The sequence below is a fragment of the Caretta caretta genome, chromosome 16 (assembly GCF_965140235.1).
Source record: "Caretta caretta isolate rCarCar2 chromosome 16, rCarCar1.hap1, whole genome shotgun sequence".
NCBI lineage: Eukaryota > Metazoa > Chordata > Testudines > Cheloniidae > Caretta > Caretta caretta.
In genome coordinates, this window is record NC_134221.1 from 15,284,448 (window position 1) to 15,306,632 (window position 22,185).

Sequence of the window (22,185 nt, forward strand, 5' to 3'; positions counted from 1 at the left end):
TCCCATCTCTGTGCTGCATATGTGAGGACATTCTGCCCTCTGCTGAGCATCACAAGAAACATACATAATACAACCACTGAGCATCACCCTGGGGGTGGGCTTCCTGCCCCAGTGGAGGAAAAATTCCCATGTATTCCCCATGTGGGTAGCTCAGCTATCGTGCCCATGAATGTAACCTGACCTGTGCACGGCTGCCATAGAGCTGGTGGTGTGGAACGACATCCGATGAAAGCTTATCCTGATGGTATTAAAAATATGTTACCAATTGCCACATCCCTGTCATGTGTTCCATAAATTTGAAATAGAGCCAGGCTTTAGACCATGTGTTTTTCTGTGGTAGGAAATCGAGCCACGTTTGGGTTGCTCGTTTCAGGACAGATTTTCAAGGGCTCAGCTCCCAGTTAGCTAGTCATGCACCAGCCCTTTTATAGTTCACGTTGAGCAGAGCTTTTCTGTTCAGAAGTGGATGATTCTTTTAGTGCTCTAAAATCGGTGTGCTGTCTCAGATTGTCTTGAAACTTGCTGTGCCTCCTGGGGCTGTTGGCTTGTATTAATGGGCCAGTTTGGGGGTCATTTGGGCAAGACATTCCTGAGATGCAGCCCCCCTAAAAATCTAAATAAGGGCTAGATTTCCAAATGTGTTCTTGTTGTGATGCATCTGCTCAGATCAAATAGATGACTATTCTGCAGGGGGTACCGACTGCATGCTCCATGTTATATTTCCCATCATGCCCCACTGCATGCTCTGATTGTGTGCATTTGTTGCCAAGGGCCTGAGGGCTGGAAAGCTGAAGCTCCAGGTGTCAAGGAAGTACGGCTGCATTGGGCCAATGGGGAGATCTACCTAGAGCAGGACGGAGAGGAACCAGCCGAGTTCATAGCACCAGGTACTCTATGTGGGAATGCCCAGCTGAACTGCTACATTGTAACTGTGGTTACTGTGTGGCTGCAATAAAACCTGCACTGTGTGTTTAAGAATCCACAGTTAAAACAACGTACCAACTGCCGTGTTCCACCCCAGAGGTGGCTGTATTTCAGTGGTAGATGAAGTCATTCCTTTGTATGTAAGGGAGGCAGTGGATGCTAGTGGATAGGATGCTGGACTCAGAAGACATTAGTTCAGTTCCCAGCCCTGTCACTGGTTTGCTGGGTGACCTTGGGCAACTCAATTCCCCTGCTCTGTGCCTCAGTTTCCCCATCTGTAACATTATAAAGGACATTGATATCTACTGAGGAAAGGTGCTACCTAAGAGCTAGGCATTAATATCACTGTTATTTGTGAAGAGCTTTGGGTCCCCTTGCCATGACAGGTGCTATATAAATACATGATGCCATTAGTATTGTTACAAGGCTAAGAGGGAATTGAACCCTTAGCGTCCAAGCCATTAAAGCCATTCTCACACTCCCATTCCCCCTTGTTAGGAAGCATGTTGACGTTGACCGAGTGCTAATCTCAGTGCAGATTAGAACAGCAGTGGAAACCCAGAACTATGTGTGAAATGAGCCAAGATCCATTGTACGCGCCAGGCCTGTGTCTGGGCCAGTTGGTTCTGCCATTGAAATCCATGGGAGCAGGATTGGGCCCAGAGGCTGGGAGTGTCTCATGGACTCTCCTCTCTTCCTTTCACCTCCCAGAGAAGTTCCTGCGTGACCAGCGCCTCAGCTATGGGCAGCTCCTCTCCCTGCTCCTCCGAGCGGAGGGGAACGGGAGCAGATCCTCTCCATTTCCCGTCCGGCTGGTCTTAGAGGGAGATGGCATTGTGGTGTCTGTGAGCTATGCTGCCCCAGCAGGCCGTGGAAGCCAGCCCCACCATGGAGAGCACAACGTCACCTTCAGGTACAGGCTGGCTGACCTCACTTCCCGGCAGACAGGCTTCTCCCTCACTAAAATCACCACCTCAGCTGGCCCCTCTGTTGGCTGAATCCAGCAGGGAGGCCAACAGTTGAGTGGACTATGGAGACTGAATTCCCCTCTCATCTTCGTGGCCTCTCTGGGCAGGTTTGAGACCCACTGGCAGGGCACCGTGGGGAGAGTTTGTACCAATGCTCCGTGTGCTGGACCTGTTCTGTCAGGCCAGCACCTTTCAGCCGTGCTACTTTCCATGGCCTGGTTCTGGTCTCAGTGCAAATCAGGACTGATTCTGCTGCGGTCAGTGTGCACTTACCCCGTGTTAAACCAGCGTAAGCCATAACAGAATCAGGCCCACTAAGTCACCCAGAGTACCTTGCTCCATGGCCTGGGAATGCACAAACAGAGCAGGGTTTCCTCCTGCAAACTTGCCAGGCCCCTTTGTCTGTGCCCCCTCTAGTGACTTCCCAACATTCACCTGCCTCGTTGCTGCCCTTCCCGTGCCTGCTGCCCCCTCCCTCAGGTCAGGATGGCACCCATTGTCTTTGTGTGGGCAGCTCTCGTAAGGAGCAAGGCCGCACCCTTCCCTTCTGGGCTGGTTTCCCACAGGCTCCACGAGGCGGAGGAGATGCAGCCCTCGCTGTCGTCCTTCAACTTCCAGCGTCTGCTCTCCAATCTGACTGCCCTCAGGATCAAGGCTGGCAGCAGTGACACACCTTGTAAGTGATCCCCTGATGGCACCACAGGCTGGGGGCTTCCTCCTGCGAAGAACACAGGAGAGCTCTGGGGCTGGGCACTGCACTGGGTAGCCCTGCAGTGCAACAGGGAGGTCAAAGGCTCGAGGGGAGGGAAGAAGATTTAGCTTGTAAGCTCTCCGGGGCAGAGGCTGCGTGTGTACAGCGCCTGGCACAATGGGGCCCTGATCCTGATTGGGGCCTGTGGGCGCTGCTGCCATATAAATGATTAATAATCATGGTCACCAGGTGGAGGCTGCACTGGGTTCCTCTTTGACTCTTTTGAATGCTGCTGACTGGGTGTTCTTTGGCCAAGGTCTTGAGGTTCAGAGACCCGCCCCACTCCACCTGTGGCCCTGAGTCTGAGGATGGAGTCTCCCTCTGAGTTGCAGGAGGCAGGTGGCATCGTGGGAATCTGTCTCTGATCAGCGTGGGCTGTGATCTGACACTAAGCAGGGTTGGGTTAGGGGGTTACTCGGATGGGAGACCTTCCCGAGACACCTCGTGGTCTCAGGGATTCAGTAAGCAGCGTCCCTCTCTCTGAATTGGGGTGGTCTGATGCTAGGGGCATTGTGCGGCTGGAGTTACTGTTTCTGTGTATGAGACATAAAGCAGAGTCCTGCGGCTTATAGTTCCCACAGCTCGTGGTCAGCCTGGATGATCGAATGGGCCCTTCTGACCATCCCGTGGCACTCTTTGTAGCAGTTAGCGTCGTGGCCGCATTCAAACTGTAATAGTTACATTCTGCCTCCCAAAATTCCCTCTGCAGGTTCAGACTCAACATGGCATTTTCACTTCCCATCCTAAACTCTTGGGCAAGATTGCCCAAGCTGTTAAGCGATAGCCGTGCTCCACCTCTCAGGTGGCTGCATTTCAGTGGTGGGCGCCCTGATCTCTCTCAATTTTACATACTGCGGGGGTGTTAAGAAGGCTTAGTTAGTAAGGGCAAGATTTTCCAAATTGCCTTGTGATTTGCAATCCCTCACTTGTTTGGCTGCCACGCTTAAGATGTCTTAAAGAGACTTGGTTTTCAGAGGAGAGGTGCTCAGCACTTTCTGAAACACATCTTGCCTAAGATGTCTCAAATCAGGCACCCAGAATCACTAGTCATGTGTGAAAATCATGCCCTGAGAGTATTTTGTAAAATGCTTTGAGATCCTTACATGGAAGGTGCTGGAGTTGGGCATAGTGCTCTGATCCCTTTTGACGGCCCATCCTGGAAGGGATGCTAGAGAGACTGGATTGATGGGTCCATTGTCTCTGCGCGGGTTATATTCGCCCATCGTAACTTCTGGTTTTCCCTTCCACAGCTAGAGTCTCCCTGAGTGAGGTCCAGCTCACCTCTGCTCGCCCAGGTCATTCCCTGCCTGCTCAGTGGGTGGAGGAGTGCATCTGCCCACAGGGGTACACGGGGCAGTTCTGCGAATCTTGCACTCCAGGCTACAAGAGAGAGATTCCATTGAGCGGGCCCTTCACCAGCTGCATCCCCTGTACTTGTAACCAGCACGGCAGCTGTGACCCTGACACAGGTTTGGATGCCCTGCTTTCTGTTAGTGATTTGCTTTTACCATCACACGATCTCTCTCCTTCCTCTTCTAGAGACCTTCATGGCATCAGTTCATTTCACAGCCTCCATTTATCCATATAATTACTGTGCAGTTAAGCTGTAAATAGATAATAAATCTGCATCCTTCCCAAAGAAGGTTGGGAATTACACTTGAAGTTACAGTACCCAGCATCTCAGGTTATTGCCATGTAAATTTCAGGGGGGTGGTTTCATAATACAGTCATTTCAGAGACAAAAATAACTGCCTCACGGTAATAATAATCATGCATGCATCTACCACCACAGATGTGCATGGCATTTTATGAATGTAAGTAGGAAGGAAAAGCAGAGGTGTCGGTGGAAACGTTACAGGGGCCTGGATGGGGAGTTTGAATGTAATGCATGAAGAGGCAGGAGGCCAATGGAATGATTGAAGGAGGAAGAGTGAGGTGGGCAGATCTTGAGGAGATGAAGATGACCTTGGCAGGGTGTTGGGGGCAGACTGGAGTGGCAGAAGTAAGAGGTAAGGAAGCCAGGCAGGAGAAGGCTACCGCACTTGCATTGCAAGTGGATGAGCACATGGACAAAGGATTTATCAGTGAGCATAAGATGGATATGAAGGGGAAGAAGCAACAGGCTTTAGTGAAGGAGGCAGGGTAAGTGAAGGGAAGAAGCTATCTGGAGGTGGAACATAGACTGCATGTACCATGATCAGCAGTTGCAATGTAACTACACTATTACAGGGTTTTATACACAAAATGCTCTACCAGTAACCAGTGAAATTTTCACACCCATTGTTAGGTCCAGTGTTCCCTCTAATTTTTTCCATCCATGTGCAGAATGAATTTTGTTATGTGCACCATTTCAAGGTAATGTGTGGATGTGCACCACCAGTAGAAACCAAAAACCTAGATATAATCTATATTTTTAAAAAGTTACTATAGGGATAATTACTCCAGCCAGGACAGGTTAGGCATTTTAGAATTCACTATTCAAAGAATTCAATTTAAGTGTAAGAGAGAAATAAAAATTATGAAATGCATAGACCCGTCAAAAAACTAAAATAACACACTTTGAAAGAAGTATCCAAAAGTAACAACAACCACCATACAAATATGTGTTGGGAAGTGAGTGTGAAGGACAGAGTGTGCGTGTGACAGAGACAGAAACGCACATTGCCCCTTTAAGTAAGTTGACCTCCACTTTAAGTATGCTGCCCTTTTAAGTAGATCAGCAAGTTCAGACACAGCAGGAGTTGCCAGCAAGCTCCCTCCCTCCTGAGCCCTGTCGTGTGTCCCCTGTCGTGCGCTCTGTGGAGATGGAGTACAGGGCCGGGGTGAGGGGGACACCCTGACATCAGCACCCTTTTCCCCTCTCCTTGCTTTGCACAGCAAGCAGGAGGCTTCCGGGAGCAGCTCCAAGGCAGAGGGCAGAAGCAGCACGCGGCACTGGGCGGAGGGACACCTGAACTGTGCGGCACTTGATAGCCCGCTGGGCAGTTGCCCACCCATGCAGCTTACAGGGAGCTTAGGTTAGGTCTTGTAGTCTCTGCAGGCTACGGCTACTAGAGGGAGACATGTTCGTATGTAACCCACATTAGGAGAGTGTGTGGGGATGGGGTTGTCTCCCTCCAGTGGCTGGTCTATATAAAAGATTGCTGTAGCAGCACAGGAGGAGACCTAGTCCTTTAGCTCAAGTGGGAGAGACTCTTACCTTCAGCTCTGTGGGTCCAAGGGTTCAAATCCCACTGTCCACCCAAGTAGGGTGGGTTATGTGTGGTCTGTCCTAGGCAGCCATGTTTCCTCACTAGAGGAGCATGAGATCACAGGTCTGATACTACATCTCCCGAGGTTCTGGGCTAGGGGGGAAAGCAAGCAGATACACATGGAGTAGTGCTACATAGATGTAACCAAAACCAGATCTGCAAAGGCTGCCAACTTCAAATGAATGGCAAACGGCAGAGACTCCCTGCTATGAGCTCCTCCTCCAGGGAAAACCTCTGGGTTTCTCTGTCAGTGGGGAAAATCTGCTGGCTCATGGCATCACATGAGCACTCTGGTATCCAGACCAAAAGTTCAGTTGGGGTGACTGCATCTGCTGTCTGCAGATTCCTCATGCTGTTCCCATTGGACACGGCTTTGTTCTTCACTGCCTGCCCTCGACTGTCGCCAATGTGCTCCGTTGATTCAGCTGCCACGTTTAACCCCAGCCTGTGCCGCAGTAGAGGGGTCACAGTGTGTGCTCTGCACAGCACGCAGATGTGAAAGGAGCTGCAGGGACACTCCCGTGCTGTCCTGATTCACACTGAGTAGTATTTTGCTCATCAAGTTGTCTTATTGACTGCAGAGCGGCTACTTTACTCAGGGAGTAAGGCAGAATCGGGCCCATCTGATTGTATGAAATAATATAACATAACTCCATGGCCACCTGTGACCTTGCAGCTGTCAGTGTGTAACATTGTGAACATCATGGTGCTTTGTGGTGACAGCAAGGACAGCACCCAGGTCCAAAAAGCACAGACCATAAGCTAAAGTGGTACTAGCAGTATAGGGCCTGTGACACACAGCTGAGCCATCCTGAGCATGTATAATTAGACAGGCACGGTACATGATGTACTCCCCTGGTCAGGTATAGCTCAGACATGGGCACCTGGCATATCTGCTACCCAATAACATACTGTCCATGTCACACAGAGCTCAGTCTGTCCATGAGTCCTCCTCTCGACGTTCCCCGGCTAATGCCGTGGCAGGCCCTAATGAGCTCAGTTCAACATAGTCCCGTCAAAGGGACTTGGAAATGATGATTTACTTGTTACTCAACTGAAGAAACCCAGGGCCCAGTGTCACTACTAACAGGACACCCCTCACCCCCACCCCACCCCCCGCGTCTTGCTGGTGTTCTGGCCCTGGCATTGTAACATCTGTGTTGCATGAATGAGGAATTGTTTATGGCTGGGACAGAGAGTACTTTAAAGAGCAGTTTTTAACATGCTCCTCTGCCGTGCCAGACAGAAATATTACAATGTTCTGCAGCTTCTCTCCCTCTTTTGTTGTGGAGTGCGGTGTCTGGATGTCTCCAGTTTAATATGATTCCTGGGTGAAATTCCACCTTTGATCTTTCGGCCTTCATTCTGACAATCAAGCCGCCCATCCATCATACAGGCATCCCTTCATTAATTTGCCACCCTTCTCTCTCCCTCCCCATTTCTCTTTCAATTCCTTCTCTCCCCGTTGTGTCCGACGCATTTCGCAGCTTCACCCGTTGCGCTCCAAACTGCCCCATGTGTGCTCTTCCCAGGGACCTCTGAGTCCCTCAGGCCCCTCAGCGCACCCTCTTCCCCCTCATTGTCGTGTGTCCCCCATGTGTTAAGCTGACTCCATGCCCTTGGGAAATTTTCCCAGAAACCTTTCCCACAGGCTAGCTTGCCTAGGATGATCTGATCTTTCCAATTGCATGACGAAATCATCATGGGACTCTCTGTGCTCGCTCTCTCTCCAGTGAATTGGACTGATTGATGGAGGCAGAAGGGCTCCAGCCAAAGGGGGAGGGATTCAGAGTTTCCCCATGTCCCCTGCTTGCTTCCTCAACCTGTGACTCCCTGGCTTGGGTCACACGAGGAAGTTACACTCATCTGCGGGGTTCCGGACCAGTTCCTTGTGTGTTGCATGATGCAAACGGTGCATGGGTTTGAACACATCTTGCACCATCTTGGAGAAACGCGTCAATGATTTCAGACTCGGACAGATTTTTAATATTGAGAATTCACTGGGCGTCCAGCCTGACGGTCAAGTGACCCAGGGAGAGCTGGGCTGCCATGTCTCTTTCAAATTCTGCTGGTATTACTCAGGCCTTATTCCATGGAAGCCAATCAGTGTTTCTTGCCTGAGCAAGGACTGCAGGATTTGGCCCATAAATTGTAGAAAGGAAAACACACAAGCACACCCCTATTGTTGTGGGGAGCTGATTCAATCAAATCCAAACCTGGATGTGATTGAAATTTTGCAGCGGGCCCCATCTCTCCAAAGGGCCCAGTGAAAACCCTGGGTCCAGACTCTGGGGAGGTTGAAATTTGGCTCAGACGCATTCTGACTAGCAATTCCGCCAACCTGGGACTGAGGCCTGACTCTTCTCTCCTCCGGGTGTAACTCTGTTTGACTTCACTGGGGTTCCTCCTGATTCATCTCTGCTGCAGCTCCATTGACGTCTCGGGGTTTGCTCCAGGGATGGATTTGTTCCTCTGTGTCTGGATGGTGACACCAGGAATAAATCCAATGTAGAACCTGGAGCATGAGTTGAAAGGGATCCCTGAATGTAAAGGTTTGCAGCGGTAGCTTAGCTATTGCCCCTAGGGATGACTGGAGGGACAGTTGGGTGAGCAGGAATGGGTCGTGGGTTGGGCAACTGGGGAGCCAGAGTCATTGGAAGGGTACAGGGGGCAAGGCAAGGAACACTGGAGCGCTACAAAAGTTTGGCGAGGCAGTGAGCATGCAGTGGTGGGATGGGCAGATGGGGTGGGCTGGCCGAGGGGCTGGTACATTGATCCAGCGCAGGGGTGACTAATAGAGCTTGGCCTGGGGGGGCTCACCTTTTAGGACGTGAGAGAATTTTCTGCTGAGGTCAGAGCCGAGGGTGGCTCAGCAAGCGGAAGGCAGAGGCACCCACCCATGGCTGACATGGGAAGCAGGTGCTGTGGCAAGCCCTGGGCTTGAGCAGAGGCAATGCCATGCTCACTGTCAAACTGGTGTGCGGCCTGGATGGCCAGAGACTGGGCACTAAGGTGGGATATTGGTGAGGAAGGGATGAACGGAGGCATGTCTACGCTGCAATTAGACACCTGCGGCTAGCCCGGTTCAGCTGATTCAACCTTGCAGGGTTCGGGCTAAGGGGCCATTCAATTGTGGGGTAGACATTTGGGCTTGGGCTGGAGCCTGAGCTCTGGGGCCCTCCCACCTCGCAGGGTCCTAGAATTTGGGCACCAGCCCAAGCCCCAATATCTACACTGCAGTGAAACAGCCCCTTAGCCCAAATCAGCCAGCACGGGCCAGCTGCGGGTTTTGAATTGCAGTGTAGACATGTCCTGAGGGACCTCGCCCATCCCAACTAAACCAGCTTGTTGAGAGGACAGGGCGGGATGCACAGTCTATCTACTGCAGGGACGGGCTGGGGAAAATGCTTCAGGGGTTTTCTAGGACCAGAGGATCCAACTCAGCCCATGCAGTGGGTGGTGTCTGACTCCACCCCAGTGCTACCCCCTGCTGTCCTCAGTGGGGTCACACTGGGGTAGCTTCGAGCAGACCTTATCCCAGGAGCATGAGGGGGTGATCCCTGGCCCAGGCAGGGGCCTGGGTTTTTTGCATCCTGGCTTCGGGCTCTCCAGCCTGGGGTGGGTGGTCTTTCTGCTCTGTCCCCTGCAGGGCACTGCCAGTGCCTCCACCACACCGAGGGCCCATCCTGCGAGCGCTGCGCCCTTGGCTTTCACGGCAACCCCTTCGTGGGGCACTTCGACGACTGCCAGCCATGCCCATGCCCCGGCCAGTCACCTTGCACGGCGATCCCGGAGAGCGGGGAGCTGGTGTGCACCCATTGCCCCCGGGGGCAGAGAGGTAAGGGGTCGAGATGGGGTGGGGGAAGCGGTTCTGGTTGGGGAGGGGAGGGGTGGGTTCGCTGGCAGACTCCCCACACACGGTGTCATCCCGTCCCTCCACTCCCATTGCTCACCCTCTCCAGGAAGACGCTGTGAGCTCTGTGACGATGGGTTTTTTGGAGATCCCTTGGGGAGGAACGGCCCGGCCCACCCTTGCAGCCCCTGCCAGTGCAACGGTAACGTGGACTCCAATGCCGTGGGCAACTGTGATCCCGACTCCGGCCAATGCCTGAGGTGCCTGTACAACACGTCAGGAGAGCACTGTGAAAAGTGCAGGGAGGGCTTCTACGGGAGTGCGCTGGCTCGGAGCCCCGCCAGAAAGTGTGCCCGTGAGTACGGATCCCCTCGCTCACCCCTGGCCCTCCAGGGCTTCCCCCTCCCTGGACGCGGCCTTCTGCTTATCAGATTCCACTTCACGGGGGCATGGGGCCCCGTTCGCCCACGGCGTAAACGGGCACCGCTGCCGTGGAGGGGAAAAGAATCTGCACCCCATCAACTGCAGGGCTGGATTTGGCCAGTGGTAGTACCAGGGTAAATCAGTAAAGCGTGGAGTGTGGGCTGGCGGGGGGGTGTGGGGGGTGGGCAGTGCCGTTGAGGGGTTAGAGTGGGGGGCTGAGTTAATGGAATTGCATCCCTGTGTGACCAGACCTGCCTTGGGCTCTATGATTATAAAGCTTTGCCCCGCTGGCCGCCCCGGCTTCCCGAAGAGATGGGCAAGGGGTAGTGTGTGAAGCCTTCCACCCCCTTTAGAGTTCCTTGGTTTTCTAGGTGGGGAAACTGAGGTACAGGCGGGTGAAGGGACTGTCCAAAAGTCATGCAGCAAGTCAGGGGCAGAGCTAGGGATAGAACCCAGGTGTCCTGATTCCCAGTCCCTGGCTCAAGTCTGCCTGCTCCAGGTTAATAGCCGGTGTTTTCTCCCCCTAGCCTGTGAGTGTAACCCTGTCGGTTCGGCCCAGAGGCTGGAGGCCTGCGATCCCCTTACTGGTCAGTGCACCTGCCTCCCTCACGTAACCGGGCGAGACTGCAGCCGCTGCCAGCCGGGACATTATGACCTGCAACCAGGGACTGGATGCAAGAGGTAGGTGGAGATGGAGCCCTTGTCAGCGCCTGGGGAAGATGGTCTCTGAGTATCACTGCCCTGGACCACAGGGGATCCCCCCATAGGAGAGGGACCCAGCAGCTGGTGACGGGTTAACAAGGCTCCCTGCACTCTGTATTTACTGTGTGGCGCAGCTGCAGGAGCCAGACCCCTGCCCAGGTCCCAGCACCAGGTCCCCCGTAATTCTAGAGCCGCAGCATGAGGTCCGGTGCCCACTGAAGGCAACGGCAAAGCCTCCCCACGGGTCAACGGACCCAGCCTTCAGCCTCACGTCACCTAGTCGCTGCGTGGGAAGCTCTGATCTTGAACCAAAGCTCCCCCCACCCTCCGGCCCTGCACGTGTCACCTGGGACTCGCTCTGTCCTAGTGGCGGCTGGGGAGGCCCCCAGCACCCAGGTGTTAACACAGTGCTGGGCACACACCGCAGCTGACCTTGTGCCTGTTCCCATCCGGCTGGGCCCTTGGTGCCCGGTGGTGGCTGGGCCGAAGGTTTGTCTGCACTCACCACCTTCCTTTGCCTTTGTCCCAGCTGTGAGTGTCACCTGGTGGGATCCCAGGACAGCCAGTGCAACCCGCTCACAGGGCAGTGCCCCTGCCAGCCCGGTGTAGAAGGACAGTCGTGTGATCGATGCCAGCCTGGCTTCTTTGGGTTCTCGGTCAAGGGCTGCCGAGGTAACAGCAAGGAGGAGCAGCTTCTCAAGAGAGGTCGTGTCACTCCGTTTCTCTCCCATATCACTGATGGCTTATGGTATTGGTGCAGGACCCAGGACTGGCACAGGGGGCGGGCTGCTGTGGTGAAAACTGCACCATGCCTGGGTCTTGCCATGTCCACTGATCATTCCCTCTCCTCACAGCATTCCCGGCCCAGTAACTGAATAGTTCAGTCCCCTTCTTTCTAACACAAAGGGGGCAGCAGGGTCTCCCGGTCGGGGCAGGAGCCTGGAAGAGTCGGCTCCTGGGTTCTCTTCCCAGACTTGTCCTGGACTTGCAGTGTGACTCTCGGCAAGTCCTGCACCTCTTGGTGCGCCCATGACCCTCGCTGCGCAATGGAGGTCAGCGTCTGGCCTGCTTCTCCAGGCCGTCCAGGGCTCGTGTCTGGAGCTCTTGGAGAGGCTGGGAGAAGAGGCTCTAGAGAAGGGCAGTCAGCCGTGCGTTCTCCTCCGTGGGCCAGGCTCTGATTTTGATTGCGCTAGTGCAAATCTGGAGTGATTGCTCTGGATTCAGTGAAGCTACTCCTTCCCATTGGCATTATTCTGGAGATCAGGGTCTATGCCTTAGCCGCTGGGCTGACCGGTCATGGCTCCAGTCCATGGACGGACTTGGACCCTGCCAGGGATGCAGCGCCCCTCCTTACCTTGGGTCACCTACACCTGGGGTCTGGCTCACGCCAGCTGCTGTCCTCTGACCCCGCTGTCCCTTGTGTGCAGCCTGCAACTGTTCCCCGCTGGGTGCCGTCACCCCCCAGTGCCACGAGAACAGCACGTGCATCTGCACGAGGGGCTTTGTGGGCTACAAGTGCGATCAGTGCGAGGTGAACTTCTTCTACGCCCCGGAGCAGACTCTGTGCCAGGAGTGTCCCGTCTGCTATGGCCTGGTGAAGGACGAGGTACGGCACCCGCCCTCCCTCCCGCCACACCCCCTGTCAAGGGGATTACAGAGCCAGGAGCTGCCCCCTCCTCGCAGGCTTCCTCCAGGGCCAGCGCGGCTTCGGTCCCCCTGCCTGTCCAGGCCCTTTAGCAGCACCCCGGGCACCCCTCTCCCCTCAGGGGTCAGTACCGGGTGTCTGGATGGAATGCTATGGCCTGTGGTATGCAGCAGGTCAGACTAGAATGGACCCTCCTGGCCTGGACCATTACGAATCTGACCCCCGTCCCCTGCCTCCTTGACTGTGCTGATCCTCCCCTGCGTCAGAGCCCCCTGCTTTCTCTGCCCAGGTCTGCCTAGAATCCCCTTCGCCCCACGCACCCCTGACCCACCCTGACCGCTCTTCGTACTCATGGAGCGGCACTTGCTCCCTCTTTCTCATGGGCCCCGCCCCATCCCTCACACTGCCGTTCCCCCACCCCCATGTGCTGTGCCCTCTCCCAAGTGCCATCACTTTGCGGGCCACAGCTCTTTACCCTACCTTGCCCCGGCCCTATACGCCTACCCTATATTTGCCTATATGTTGCCCTGTCCTATATACCGCCCTGCTCAGCCTGGCCCAAAGCACCACCCTATCCTGGCCCACACATCACTCTGCCTTGGCCCTATAGGCTGCCTCTCAAGCCGTCCTCTCTGAAACACCCCATTGCCCTTGCAGGCTGACAAGCTGAAGGCCAAGCTGCAGCAGATGGAGGCGTGGCTGCAGAAACCAGACTGCAGCAGCCCCCGGACCCATTACCCAGCGCTAGGAGAGGAGCCCCGAGGAGACCAGCTGCCAGGTAGGGGGGGCAGAGGCAGGGGAGGCTCATCTCCTGGGGTCAGTGCAGGGAGGGCCCTGGGAGAGGAGCAGTGCACATCGGTTACTCTCCACGGCGCTCAGGGGCGACGGGGATGAAGGCAGCGTAAGGGCCACGTGGACGGGGCTCCCTCCAGAGCCTGGTTCCGCCATGCATTCACGTGGCCCGAGGGGGTCGCTAGGGAGCAACATGGGTGCCAGCCGCGCAGTACAGAGGCACGCTTCCCTTGTGGACAGCGGGGATGCCAGTGTTCCTCCAGTCAGCGGGGGCCAGAGCAGAGAAAAACGCCGTTCCCCATCAGGCGCTGGAGTCAGTGGGACCTTTGCACAAGAGCTCGGTGCACTGGGTGCATGTTGAGGGCTGAGCCCTCTGTTGGAAATCGATCTGCCGGTGTCATGGCGGGGCCGCTGGGTGCGGAGCACGCGTGGAAATCTGGCTGCAGTTGTGGGTGCTGAGCCTTGGGAACCTGCCCCTGAGCGGCCTTAAAGATCTTGTCCCGCACGGCTGTGCCGCAGCTGTGGGCATCATGTTACCAGGCGGATACTGACAAACTGGAGGGGCTCAGAGAAGAGGATGAGTTGGGTGGAGGGACCCGCAGGGTAAATGTCCAGAGCTGGGCTCAGCAACGGCTCAGTGCGGGGAGGAGAGAGGCACTTGATTAATGGCTACAGGTATTTGGGTGTTGCCCGGGGAGAGGAATTGTTAAGGAGGGCTCAAGAGGGTGGACTTAGGTGTAGTGGAGGAATCCAACTGTCTATCATCAGAGCCCCCCGGCACTGGAACCTGTTAGGCTGGGGAAGACATCCTGCTTGCCATGTAGACACACACAGGTGTGAGCACGGGCCGGAGTGCCACTCCCCACCCCTGGGCAGGAGACAGCAATGCCCCCCCCGAGGGAAGGGGTGATGGCTGCAGGAGCGCTCTCGCTGTGCTGCTTGCAGATGCCAAGGCGGTGTTCCTGGAGCAGCTTGCCCAGCTGGAGGGCTCCGTGGGCACCACGTGGGGTCGGCTGAGGAACGTCAGCGGGACCGTGGGCTGCCCCACTGGCGGCGACGAGAAAACCTGCATCCTCCTGTCGGAAATCAGCACCGTGCTGCGGTCCGCGCAGCGGGAGATCCAGCAGGCTGCGGCTACGCTAGCGACAACGGTGCCTGGCTCAAGCCCAGCACGCTGGGCTTCTCAATCCCTCTCCCGCGGCACAAAATGGCTCTGAGCTGCGCTAGGGGCTGGTACTGCTGCCCCATCAGGGAAGGCCCCTTGTTACTTTCCCATCCCCGACCCGGCAGGGGCCATGCTCGCAGGGGGTAGTAGGACCTGAATCAGTGACCTGCTCCTCCGGGTGAAGGAGCAGCACCAATAGGCAAGCACAGCGCCCCCCCACTCCCCTTGGTGACCTTTCAACCTTGCAGCCCTCCAGGTGCAATGCCCCCAGGGTGAGATTTCTTCCTTTGCTCTCTTTCTAATGCAGGGGAAATCCGTTCAGTGACTCTGCCACCCCCATGAGATCCTGGTGGCAGAGTTGGGGGTTTGGGGGATTGTTCTTCCCACCACGAAAGGCTGGGGAGAGCCCTAGAAAGGTGCGTTCAGAGCCATCCGGTGAGACTCACCCAGAATGTGACATGGAAGGAGTCTGCCCAGCCCTGCGCTGTTCCCGCAGAGGGGTCCCGGGGGCTGAACCCTGGGGTTTCACATTCATGTTGTTTTATACGTTTGGTTTTTTTAAGGTCATTCCTCATGAAATTTCCCAGCAGCCCACCAACTGGAGTCGCCTCGCGCTGGAGTCCCGGGCGCTGGCTGCCAGGTACCGCGCTTTGGACATGCGTGCATATAGATGCACACCCAGATTCACACCCATGCATACCTGCGTGTGCACACGGGCACATCTCCCACAGTCTGTGCAATACGGGTTCGCCTCACTCTGACACCTCCTCCTCCTCCAATCCTCTCGTTGGCTTCCCTGCAGGGCCGGCTCCAGGCCCCAGCGAAGGGAGCAGGTGCCTGGGGCAGGCAATAGAAAGGGGCGGCCCGTCCGGGTCTCTGGCGCCAATTCAGTCCCTCTCTTCCTCTTCGGCGGCACTTCAGCGGCAGCTCAACCAGCTTGGTTTTTTTGGTTTTTTTTTCCCTTTGCCGCTTGGAGCAGCAAAAAAGCTGGAGCCAGCCCTGCTTCCCTGCTCTGGGCACCTTGTTTTCTCTCCAAGGCTCTGCCCCGGCCTGCCTCTCTGCGGTCGTTCCCTCTCTTCCTCCTCCTCCTCCCACTTTCAGGCTCCCCCTCACTCTTGGAAGCAACTCTCCCCCTCCCGCCTCCTTGAACCTCCATCCTTAAAGCCAGGCCTCTTGTGGATCCCCTGCTCTGAGCAGCTCACTGACCATCCTCATGCCCCCTGGTCTGCTGACCCATGTGTTGTGCCTGAGGCAGAGGGAAGGTCTTGGGACAGGTGCCTGAGCTTGTCCCGCGTGCTCTAAATCACCCCGTGCTGGGAGAGTTCTCAGTAACCAGCCAAGTGCACGGACCGTGCGGTGACACCGGCATGCTCTGGATCACGGTGTCCTCTGTTAGAGAGCAGAGAGGTGCAGGTGAGGGGTGGTCACACCACCTGCCCGCCTTCTGGGCTCCAACGACTGGAGCAAGGAGCCCAACAGGCACCGTGCGGCTCTGGAGCTGGGAGCTGGATGCCATTCTGCCTCGTGCGTTCTGGCTGGAATCGTTCCGTTCCCGCTGCGGGCATCGGGTGAGTGGTGGCGATCCATCCGACTCGATCTCGTTCTGTTGCCTGAGACAGCGAGCTCAGGCCAGACTGACAGCACAAGGTTAGATCCCATCTATGCTCTGCTTCTGGGGCATAACCTCAGGGCTCACCTCTGATAGCATCTCTCGGGGGGGGGGGTCCTCTCTGCAGTCACGAGGACGCAGCAGCTCAGCTGGAGTCTGTGGCCAGGAGAGCCCTGCTCGCTTCCAACACCAGCTACGCTCTCCTGCAGAGCATCCTGGAGGACAGCGCTAGCCTGAGGCTCAAGAGAGAGCTGGAAGACCGGTATGAGAACAGCAGAGTGCCTATGGGAGTGTGGCACAGGAGCCCCTTCCCCACAATGCCCTGCCAATGTGCCTCAACCCCAGCTGGCAGGGACCCCCACTAGGGGCAAGAGGGGAGTTGTCTGCATGGCCCATTCAGTCCTTGGCCTCTTTGCCAAGCCTGCCAACAAGGGGGTTGGTTGTGGTGGTTTGTGCTGTGAACACCTGGGCTGAGACCCACCAAAATCATTGCACACAAGCCACCAAAGTGCCATCGGGTAGTGCTGGTTCCCAGATCACGATCAGTCTGGACCAGCCTCAAACCCGCAGGCTACAGGGGACTCCCTACACCAGCAATCCCCTGAGCCCTGCATGCCTGGCCAACTGCCAGCTCACTGTGTCCTTTTGCCAGCAGAAGACGCTCCTGCAGTGAGCAGCCCAGGCCCCTTTCCTCCTGCGAGATCACAGGTTTGTCTTGTGCCCCTTCTGTTTAGGTACCTGGAAATCCAGCAGGCGCAGGAGGAGCTGGCTGCTGGCGTGCTGGAGGTGGCAGCTGAGGCCAAGAGAACCTTTGTATCCATCCACCAAGCTAATGCAGACATGGCAAAGAACCTCGATGCTCCAGAGCTGGTGGGCAGCCCTTAGTGCTTGCACATGCTAACAACTGCAGGGCTGGGGAGTCATGCTGGAGACTCAGATGGGTCCCAGCCAGCAGTGTGCCCAGTCCCAGCCCAGCAGGGCCCCTCTAGGGTGGAAAGGAGATTCAGGCTCCATGGCCGAGTCATCTGTCTAGGTACTTGTCCCCCACACATCACTATGGTATCTGGATACCTCCCACTTGTGCCTGGATTGTATCCTCACACCCCTGTGAGGCACGGTGGGAGTTGAGGCACAGGAGAGATGAAGACCTAAGGTCATCCAGAGACCCTGTGGCTGAGCTGGGAATTGAACCCAGGCCTCTTGAGTTCCATCCAGCTCCTTCCCACTAGACCAGCCAGCTTAGTTCTCTGCCTTTGTGCTGAGCCAGCCAGGGGACAGTCTGAGCCACCTCTGGTGTGGCCATGGGTGTGACCATAGTGTGGCTAGCACAGCCTTTCTCCATCCACAGGTGCTGGCTGGCAGGGAAGGGAAGGGAAGGGAGCAGCTCCTAGCCTGAGAATGGTGCCGAGTGCAGCAGCAGCTCAGATCTCGCCTGCCTCTAAGGGCCTTTTGGGGAGGCTGAATATTATCCCCACTTTAAGCCAGGAACAGAGCCCAGGTCTCTTGACTCACTGTCCTATGCTCTGACCACTAGATACTTCCTCTGAGCTCATTCCCTGCCTCTCCGATGCTGGGGGCTTGGAGCAATGGGAGATGCCCCCTCCCGACAGCATCTGCTTTCTGACCAAGCTGTTTTGGTGCCTGATCCCACAGCGCTCCCTAGTGGTGCAGACCGGAGCCCTGACTCGGGAGGTGATGGAGCTGGAGCAGGGGGTGGAGGTGAAAGAGCGCATGGTCCTGGATGCGCGGGACTCTCTGATGGCCGCGCCACTCACGGAGCTGCAGAGGGCTCAGCAGTTTCAGCAGGCAAGTGTTGCAGGGAAAGGTGGCCAGGGGCTGAAACCCGGGGAGCCACTTTCCTGGCAAACTCGGAGCCTGCCACTGATTTAGGCTGGGGGGTGATAATTCATCTGCATCCATCTGCACCCACCAGCGCAGACAGGAGTGGGGAGAGTGAGGTTCTTCATCCTTTCCAGGGGACAGAGGCCTCTGCATCCCCACAGGAGCCCTCAGTTTCCCTCATCCCTTCCCCTCCCACACACCCTACCCTCTCTCTAGGCCCTGTCTCCTGCTGCGGTCCTTCTAGCCACAGAGAACTAGATGAGGCCGACCTCCCCAGCACCCGCGCTTGCCGCTCCCCCACCAGCCAGAGGGGACTGTCTGCAGTGGCTGGGCCCACTCAGGGGCGAGGAACAGGGCCAGGAAGGGCAGAGACATTCCCCCCTCAAAAAAACCCCTCACTGGGGGTTCACCCAGGCCGGCATGGGCAGAATAGGAGCCGGAACATTCAAAGCTGGGCATAGTTCTTTTCCCTGGGCCCTGTAGGGCTCTCAGATGCAGAGGGCAGTGCCTGGGTCCCCAGAATCAGCCCAGAACATGTCTTGGCCTCCTGCTGTCCTGCCCCAAGAAAACCCACCCAAGCAGTCTCTGAATAGCATTGTCGGATCAGCAGGAAGGCTCCCCCGATGAGACGCCCTCACGCCCCGAGATCTCACTCCTGCCTCTCCTTCCCCTGCAGCTGCGGAAGGGGGTTGATGCTGCCCGGACTCTGGCAGCCTCGTCAGTTTCGCACGGAAAGGCCGTGGTCTCTGAAGCAAAGTCCCTGCTGTCCAGTTTGGAAGGTAACAATCGCTGCCCAAAGCATCTCACCAGAGCTCAGCTCTTCCGCTCCCGCCCCCCCCAACTTATCCCAGCAGAGCCAGGGCGTGGGATGTGCCAACCCTGCCTTGCAGTGTGACACACAGGGCCACCACCCTGCTCAGCCCCATGGAGTTCAGAGCCCCTGCAGGAGTCAGAGGCGAATGCAGATGGAGCAGGGAAAGCACATTTCTACACTGCCAGCAGGGAGTTCTCGGTGCTGCAGAGAGCAAATCAGAGAATGGGACCTGACCGGGGCGGTGGGGTGCACGTGGCTCTGCTCCCGTTTCCGATCAGTCAAACACTGATGCGCTGGGGGGCGTCCCTCACCCCACTGTACTGCAGCAGATGTGGCTGGAGGAGGCAGCGTCTGTCAAGCCGTGGGAGGTTAAAACCTCTCGGAGGCTGCTAGGACAGGCACCGCCTGAGCAGCACCATTGCCAGCTTCCCCACCCTGCCCTTCTCCTGACACGGAGCGGGGCCATACCCAGCCCCTTCCGTTCCTGCTCTCTGTGCTGAGGCTGCTGACCCCCTAGCTCCTTTCTCGGGGCGCCATGGGATAGACAGACGTCTGATGCACGGCAGCCTTTGAACCAGTGACCTAGAGGCGACAGGGTGTGGAGGCTATTACCAGTCCTCCAGCATGGCTGGCTCCCTGCTACGGTTTGGGGATGGGTTTATTTCCCTCCTGCTTGGATGCTGGGAGGGGAAGGTTGGTTTTGACTCTGCCCCGTTTCCCAGGGAGATTCTAATGCCTGGGGGTTGCTGGGTTCTCGTTCTGGTTCTGTTGAGCCTGCTTCTCCTCTTGTTGGCCCTGGGGTAGATCAGGATTAACTCCATTGATGTCCAGGAGGCTACACCAGTGCACTCTGGGGTGGAGGGGCCTAGTCTCTTAAACGCTGCCTTTGTCTGCAGGGGGGAAGAGGGTGTTTGCACGTCAGAAGGGGCAGGCTGCCGTGAGCAGGAAGCTGGCCATCGTCCGGGACAGAGTGACCGTGGATGCCCAGAAGAAGATTAGACAGGCAGAGAGGGTGCTGGGAAACACTGTGTCTGTCTCCACTTCAGCCAAGAAGACAGTCAGAGAAGCAGAGAGAGTCGCCAGGGAGAGCTCCAAGGTCTGCAAGGCTGGTGTTCAACTGAGAGGGTGATGCATAGAGAGGGGGGCAGGACAAGCCTGAGCAGGGCTTGCTGGGAGTCTGGCACATGGCAAGTGAAGGGGGAGCTGGAGTCAGGCTTAATGCAGAGAGATGCTGCACGGGCTTCCCCAGCATAGCTCTGCCAATGCACCCCCCTCCTGACCTGCAACACCCCCTGCTACCCTGGTACAGGATCCCACCCTAGCTCTGCCAGTGTACCCCCATCCTAACCTGCAGCATCCCCTGCTGCCCTGGGGATCCCCCCCAGCTCTGCCAATGCACCCCCATCCTGACCTGCAACACCCCTGCTGCCCTGGTACAGGATCCCCACCCAGCTCTGCCAATGTACGCCCATCCTAACCTGCAGCATCCCCTGCTGCCCTGGGGATCCCCCCCAGCTCTGCCAATGCACCCCCATCCTGACCTGCAACACCCCCTGTCTTTCCTAAGAGCAGTTCAGAACCCCTTCTGTCAATCAGCCTTGATTCTAACCCGCAGCCCCCTGATCCCCACACAGCCCTGCCTCCTGGCATGCAGCATCCCTTGTCCTTTAGATCCAAGGCCCTCTCTTGAGCAGGGATTGTAAGTCATGCTGGGCTGGCTTTGCAGCGTGTCTCATGCTCCGGCTGACTTGCCTCTAAGTCCAACATGAATTCCTGTGTCAGGAGGGCAGGGTTGGTGCATCCACTCTCCGAGCTCAGCATCCCCCTTACGGAGCCTTCACTTACACCACCAGGTGAGTGGCCCAAAGGCTCTTGTTGTTCGAGGGTGGGGTCCGGGCTACCAACCGAGCTCTGTCGATAACCTCTCTAAGAGGACGTCTTGTCTCAGCACAAGGAGGGGATGGGATGGGAGAGGAGCTACGCAAAAGCCAACTCCTACAGATCCTTTCCCTTTGTAACCCTGTGCTGCCCACGCCGTGCAGAGGTCCCAGGCCGTGCTGAGGGAAGGGAAGCGGGAACGCAAGCGCGCTGGTGAGCTCGCCAAGCGCATCAATGTAACCCTGGCAGAAGTCTCAAGGCAGGAGCACGTGTCCAAGAAGCTCAGGGAAGAACTCGAGGCGTCTCACCAGGTGAGCTGTATCCCATGGGACTGTGGGGAAGAGTCCCCCTTTCCTCACCAGTGACCTGCCCCCCAGCTCCCACACCATTGATTCTGAGGGCAGGCGCAAATCTGGAAATCTCAGCAATTTATTTGGGCTGAGGCTCTGTCCAAGGAACCCCAGGGCACCATGGCATGCAAGGCCCGCATGTGGCATGCTCTGGAGAATACCCCACATGCAGGCTGGGACGCCATCCATGGGATCGCCCACATGGGGCTGATCTGTTGGCACTGGCAGCTAGAATCCTCCATAGGGCTTGTTATCTCGGGTGTGGCTAATGCATGTCCGTATCTCTGTTGGAAGGTGAGGACAGGGATGAGTGAAGCTAAGAAGAGCCTCAGAGAAGCCCAGAGCTCCCTGGAGATGGACATTGGGACCCTGAATAACCTGCTCAGCAGCTTAGGTAAGAACCCCACCCCCACCCCCGGGGCGCTGGTGGTACATCCCCTTCCTGGGCACCGAAGCCATCTGATCCACTCAGCTGTCTGTCGACCCTGTTGCACAGTCACGTGGGACAGCTCCGCTCCAGCAGCATGTGCTGCCGGGGGGCCACGCTGCCTGGGACCTGTGAATGTCATGAAAGCTTCCACCATCCTGATCTTGAAGAAATCTCCTGAGGGATAAAAGCCCTCGTGGGACCTCAGAGGGAAATGCTGCTGCAAAGCGTGGCCTGCTGGAATCCCTTGGTGTTAGCTCTTCTCTGTGAGCCAAATCCAGTTCGGGCATCTCTGTTTACTTAGATGCTGCAATTCAAGTTGGGAACTTGGCTCTATATTTATTACAACAGATCTGTAGCCACCTAGGATGTCACAGCTGAGTCTCTGCTCTACATCGTGGTCACTAGGACCTTGATAGCCACAGCAGGGATCAAACCCAGAGCTTCCTGCTCCGAAACCACAGCCCAAGCACTTGAGTGAAAGGAGAATCTCCACCTGCTGTCAGCATGCCGCACCACGTGCAGTTCCAGTTTTCACCAGTAAAGGGCAGTGCTGTACTTTTCTTTTTTAAGCCTGCACTTTTTTGAGTTGCTGCTAATGCAGCCAAGGAGAGCACTTCTCTCCCAGTGTTGTCAGTGGCCTCCTGAGTCACGAAAAGACCAGGACTGGCTGATGCACAATCCACATCCAGAGCTGCTTTTTGTCCTGGCCTCTGGACCTAGGTGCTGGATTTGCATGGGTTGTTTTCCCCCCCTCTCCCCGTTGGATCCTCAGCGGTGAGACCAGACTG

The 22,185-nt window shown here is 56.4% G+C and overlaps 2 protein-coding genes across 4 annotated transcripts in view; both read left to right on the forward strand.

Moving 5' to 3' along the window:
• AIF1L (allograft inflammatory factor 1 like) overlaps window positions 1-22,185 on the forward strand; it is a 158,765-nt gene that overhangs the window by 104,999 nt on the left and 31,581 nt on the right. The window lies entirely within an intron of this gene.
• Window positions 1-22,185, forward strand: part of LAMC3 (laminin subunit gamma 3) — a 45,112-nt gene that overhangs the window by 19,683 nt on the left and 3,244 nt on the right. Inside the window, exons 9-27 of one of the 3 annotated variants that reach the window (XR_012665221.1) lie at window positions 771-887; window positions 1,636-1,837; window positions 2,459-2,568; window positions 3,894-4,112; window positions 9,544-9,732; window positions 9,857-10,102; window positions 10,698-10,851; window positions 11,402-11,544; window positions 12,300-12,478; window positions 13,175-13,295; window positions 14,255-14,460; window positions 15,038-15,114; window positions 16,211-16,345; window positions 16,818-16,953; window positions 17,737-17,889; window positions 18,602-18,704; window positions 19,636-19,835; window positions 20,466-20,592; window positions 20,782-20,864. Coding sequence is in view for 2 of the 3 variants with exons in the window: in XM_048823197.2 (XP_048679154.2) it covers window positions 771-887; window positions 1,636-1,837; window positions 2,459-2,568; window positions 3,894-4,112; window positions 9,544-9,732; window positions 9,857-10,102; window positions 10,698-10,851; window positions 11,402-11,544; window positions 12,300-12,478; window positions 13,175-13,295; window positions 14,255-14,460; window positions 15,038-15,114; window positions 16,211-16,345; window positions 16,818-16,953; window positions 17,737-17,889; window positions 18,602-18,704; window positions 19,636-19,835; window positions 20,782-20,928; window positions 21,262-21,361 (2,937 nt within the window). In the remaining variant the exon portion in view is untranslated. The other 2 variants (XM_048823197.2, XM_048823198.2) reach the window with 2 other exon arrangements.